At 42.5% G+C, this 5,030-nt stretch overlaps 1 protein-coding gene across 1 annotated transcript; it reads left to right on the plus strand.

Annotated features, from left to right (window-relative positions):
• Positions 1-756: 756 nt before the first annotated feature.
• On the plus strand, positions 757-3,356 carry LOC109744793 (bidirectional sugar transporter SWEET3a). Its single transcript, XM_020303937.4, has 6 exons — positions 757-885; positions 959-995; positions 1,082-1,304; positions 2,225-2,386; positions 2,649-2,768; positions 2,840-3,356. The coding sequence occupies exons 1-6, from the start codon at positions 849-851 to the stop codon at positions 2,999-3,001; spliced, it is 741 nt and encodes a 246-aa protein (XP_020159526.1). The 5' UTR covers positions 757-848; the 3' UTR covers positions 3,002-3,356.
• The last annotated feature ends 1,674 nt before the right edge of the window (positions 3,357-5,030 follow it).

The raw sequence follows: 5,030 nt of genomic DNA on the forward strand, positions 1-5,030 counted from the left end.
ACTAGTCTCTTCCATCAGATCGGTCTTTTGGTTGCATTGGCAAGAAACACACAAATTAATAAGAGGAAAACCAAACATGAATCAGTAAGTTATCATAAGAACATTTACTCGGGATCATTACATTAGTTAGAGCTTAACAAGCAGCATCAGAATATCTAATAAATATAAATTTTACCAGAAAAATGCAGTTGCTCGTTACGAATGGTGAGCAAATGTATCGGTCCTTTTACCGGAATAACAGAACTGTTCCGTGATCAGATAATGATGCATGATACATCACATGTATGGATGCTTCTTAACATGTATGGAAAAAGTGAAGAACAAAAGACACCAACGATTGTCACCCTTCTTTTTTCCTGTGGATCAACAGTTGCCGCTTGTTAGCAACAGAAGCTAATGAGACATTTTGATGTTTCTCAATATCTTCATAATCAAGCAAATCCAACAGTTGGACACCATATCTCGCTATCTTATAGATGGAATAGGTGCTATAACATACCAGATTCTCCAACATGGGTGCATGGACCAGCATCAAACATAAAAGCTTTTGAGATTCTTCTAGGTACATGGCTGGAATAATTAACTGGATTCTGAGCAAAAAACATGTATGTCCATTTCACCCTTACTTGACGTTTGCGGTCTTGCTGAAAATTGTGCCGTGTTTCGTATGAATAAGGGAAGTATGTGGGCCTCCTACTGATATTCCACCTAGTGGTTTGGGCAATATCTTCTTCTTCCAACACGTTAAACACCCATCGTGCATTATAAATAGCGTGCCCCTTGTTATAAACTACGAACCCTGGGCAAATCTAGTTCTTGTGGCAAGATAAAACCTTCAGCCCAAAAGAATGTTTCCTGACCTCCACGTAACAACGGGGATTATTGGTATTTTTCAATTCACTAGCTACTCCAACTAGTTTGCTTCCTCTTTTAACTCCATCATGGTCTTTTCTTGCAGGAAGTGTAGTCTGCTTTCTCCTCTATGCAGCACCAATGTACATGCCTATATCATAAACTCCTATGATCAGCTTAGAGTATATGATGCATTGCATAACACTTTCCATTTTACTGTGTTTCCCAGATTGACATTCAGAAGAGTGATAAAGAAGGGCAGTGTAGAAGAATACTCATGCATACCATATATCTTAACTTTGTTCAGCAGCCTCACATATACTTGGTACGGTCTTCCAGTAGTGAGCTCTGGATGGGAGAATTGGACTCTGTCCGGAATCAGCTCACTAGGAGTGCTCTTTGAAAGCACATTTATCAGTATATACATATGGTTTGCACCACGAGAGAAAAAGGTAAGTTATTTCTCAAGATCTGTGATTCTCCTTCCATTAGCATGTCAGTAACTTTGCGGTAAGAAAATATGGATGCCAGTGTCTGTCAAAATTTCGTGTTCATTTCCATTAGCATATCATAGTTGATATATACAACTATATACAAAGGCAACAACCTTGCTTGGAAATGATAAATTGAATCAGCAAAACTACGAAAGTAGAAGTGAGAGCCTTGTTTCCCTGGACGAAATGATAAGAAGCAATAAGCACATATTTACTCCTAATTTATCACATTCACATAAATTGGAAATTCATAAGCTATATAATAATCACAGAATCTCAATCAGATATTGTTAATTTTCTTTTATCTCTAAACATAAACATGTACTGAGGCCTAACTCTTGCATATTAATGTGACAGAAGAGGTTGTATACATGTGTAGGTACGCAATTAAGTAATATAGTGATAGTCTCTATCATCGGGGACCAGATGCTTCATTGTAAATATGATTTGGAAAAAGCAACAGTTATTGTTTAGGGAAATGAAGGAAAATAATCTAGTTACTAGTGACTTAGTGAGTAGTGAATTTAAGAACATAAATCTGTAAATTATAAGCATAGTTGCCTAAGGACAATAACACTTTATGCTTAGTTGTAAGCATGATTGACTAAGGACAAGAGCACTTTATGTTTCTATTTATAAAATGTCGCTTTCACTCTTGCTGAACCATGTAAGGAGGACCAAACACCAGCCTTCTGATGCAAACAAAAGAGAATATATTATTTCATAGTTACCCCTAGGCTTTATAGGTACTATTTCACGATTGTAGTTAAAATCTTATAATTAAAATGGCGAGTAGTTCGCTGTTTAGATGCGTATATGATGTTATAAGAATTATTATCCATTAGTAATCCTAACACTTAACTGGCAATCTTTTGCAGAAGCTTGTCATGATGATGGTATCTCCAATTCTAATCATCTTCGGCATGGCTGTATTTTTCTCAATTTTCTCATTCCACACCCACCAAATGCGTAAAGTATTTGTCGGTAGCATTGGTTTGGTGGCTTCCATATTAATGTATGGCTCTCCGTTGGTAGCTGTGGTGAGTACTGTTATTAGCGTGCTTCCTGAACTATGATTCACAGAGAAAAGAACAACATGTTTCATCATAATGATTTGCAACAACGTTCTAAGCCTGACAGAATGATCCACAAACGCATGTGATAAGTAGTATAAAATATCGTATGTTCCACAATATCTAAAAATGGTTCAATGAACTTATATCAGTTTCCAAAGTACTTCAGAAAAAATATATTCAGTTAGAAGGCATGGCAAGAAAATTAACTTTTTATCCAACATTGCAGAAACAAGTTATCAGGACGAAAAGCGTGGAGTTCATGCCTTTCTACTTGTCATTGTTTAGCTTCTTGACAAGTTTACTCTGGTTGCTGTATGGGCTCCTTGGAAAGGATCCTTTTCTCACGGTTAGTACAGAAAGAAACTTTAGAACAATAAAATATATAAATTATGCTGACATACTTGTTTTCTTGTAAAGGCACCAAGCTTCATTGGCTGCTTAATGGGTATTCTTCAGTTGGTCGTGTACTGCATTTACAGCAAATGCAAGGAAGCACCCAAGACGAATCCTGATATTGAGCAAGCAGACGAACTGAAAGTTGTAACTAGTCAAGACAACACGAAGGGACAAAAGCCATAATCTGAGACCTAAACTACCATTTTGAGTAACAAATACATTTTCTTTTCGCTGGACAAAGTGTGTCTTGTAACCGCATAATGCGAGGAGAAAATAATAGTGTTCAGATTATCATATATTATATTCCTAGTCAACTATTGCAGATCTAAATAATTTGCTAATGAGGTGGCTGCAATGTCCCATGGTCACACATTGCAGAAATTAGATATGCATACACAGCTTGACTTGACTAGCAGTGGATGTGTTCACAGGGCATCCAATTGGAATGTTCTTTGCAATCATCATGCGTTAAGTTGGGATGATAGCAACAAAAAAAACCTTGCATACGTCAATGGAATTACTGTTGATTAATGAACCACCACACCATTGCCACATACTGCTAGCCGCTTATATTATTGAATTAGTAACGATTCGTAGACAAGCGGCAACAGCAAGTTTATGTATGAATATTCGATGCAGTTTATCTCAATCATGGAAAAACACGGTGACAAGACAAAAAGGCGTTCCATGATAAAAATACAAATAATTGCAAGTATATTACATTTCGGGGGGGGGGGGGGCGGGGGATATCATTGTTTTATATCTAACCAGTCACCAAACCAAGTACGTGATCATATTAGATCGTTCAAAAGCGGAAGGAACGGCTACGTTAAGCTTTCAGCTATGGTTTTCTAGACGAATTGTGCAATTGCTTTAACAGCTTCTAATACTGAAAAAGGGTTTCCCCGCTTTATATTATAAAGCAAACATATCATTGTTTTATATCTAACTAGTCACCAAACCAAATACGTGATCATATTAGATCGTTCAAAAGCCAGAACCTTAGGATCAGGAACCTACCATTAGATGTTATAAGAAAATTTTGAAGGAACGGCTAGGTTAAGCTTTCAGCTATGGTTTTCTAGACGAATTGTGCAATTGCTTTAACAGCTTCTAATACCGAAAAAGGGTTTCCCCCCGCTTTATATTATAAAGCAAACATCACCGAGTACATTCGAGATACCGAACAACGCACACACCGCACACACCCAAGGCAAGATACAAAGGTGCCAGACACCGACACACCACCCCACCAGAGGTGAACTGGACCAAAACAAAGCCTGGCCTTCAAAGCGGTGCCTCCAAGAAGGATACGACCATGGATAGCCGCCACCGCACGATCAGCGAAGATCAGGTTTTCACCCAGAGCAAGACGACAAGAGTGGGAACGCCGCGACGGAGCCTTCAGGAAGGGTACGGCGGCAATGGCCACCGCCACCGTCGGCCAGTCAAAGGACCGGACAAGTAGTGTACCCCGACACTCACACCCCACCTTTGAACCTTAACTCCGTCAACCACCCGCAACCACGCCACCCACGCGGCCATGTTTGCCTGCCCGCACCTGAGACGCACGCTCTGCCCACGAACATCGTGCCTCCCGCCGCCAGAGCCGCCGCCCTGCAATCAGACAACCCCGAGACCTACACAAAGGGCCGAGCTTTGGACCAACCGATGGCCCTCGACCGATGGAACCACCCGCAGACGCTCCGCTGGTAAACCTGCGCCAACCCGCCCATGGCCGAGGAAAGGGGGAGAAAGGGGAGCGGACGAATCCGGACCGGCAAACCGTGCCGGCGACAGGTGGGGCGACCGCATCGAGGCCACCCATCCCTCCAACCAAGCTCCCCGCCGAACACGGGGAAAGGGGAAGAAGGAGGAGCGGACGCATCCGGACCGGCAAACCGTGTCGGCGACAGGTGGCACGACCGCATCGAGGACACCTATCCCTCCTACCAAGCTCCCCCGCGAGCACTCCCATGTCGCCCCACCATGGTAGCTGACACACATCTCCACGAGGCCATCGGCAACCACGTGCCCGCTGATGAGGGAGACCAAATCAACCCGCAGCTGCATCCATGGAAGCTCACCGGAGATGCCTCCTCGCGCCGTCCGCCGACGTCTGAGAGCCAGACCAGGAAGGTTCCGACGCGGCAGGGGGCGGCCGCCCGCAGATCCTTGTCACCTGCGACCCGCACCACCGCAGTGCCAAGCC

The sequence above is a fragment of the Aegilops tauschii genome, chromosome 1 (genome assembly GCF_002575655.3).
Source record: "Aegilops tauschii subsp. strangulata cultivar AL8/78 chromosome 1, Aet v6.0, whole genome shotgun sequence".
In the NCBI taxonomy this organism is placed as follows: domain Eukaryota; kingdom Viridiplantae; phylum Streptophyta; class Magnoliopsida; order Poales; family Poaceae; genus Aegilops; species Aegilops tauschii.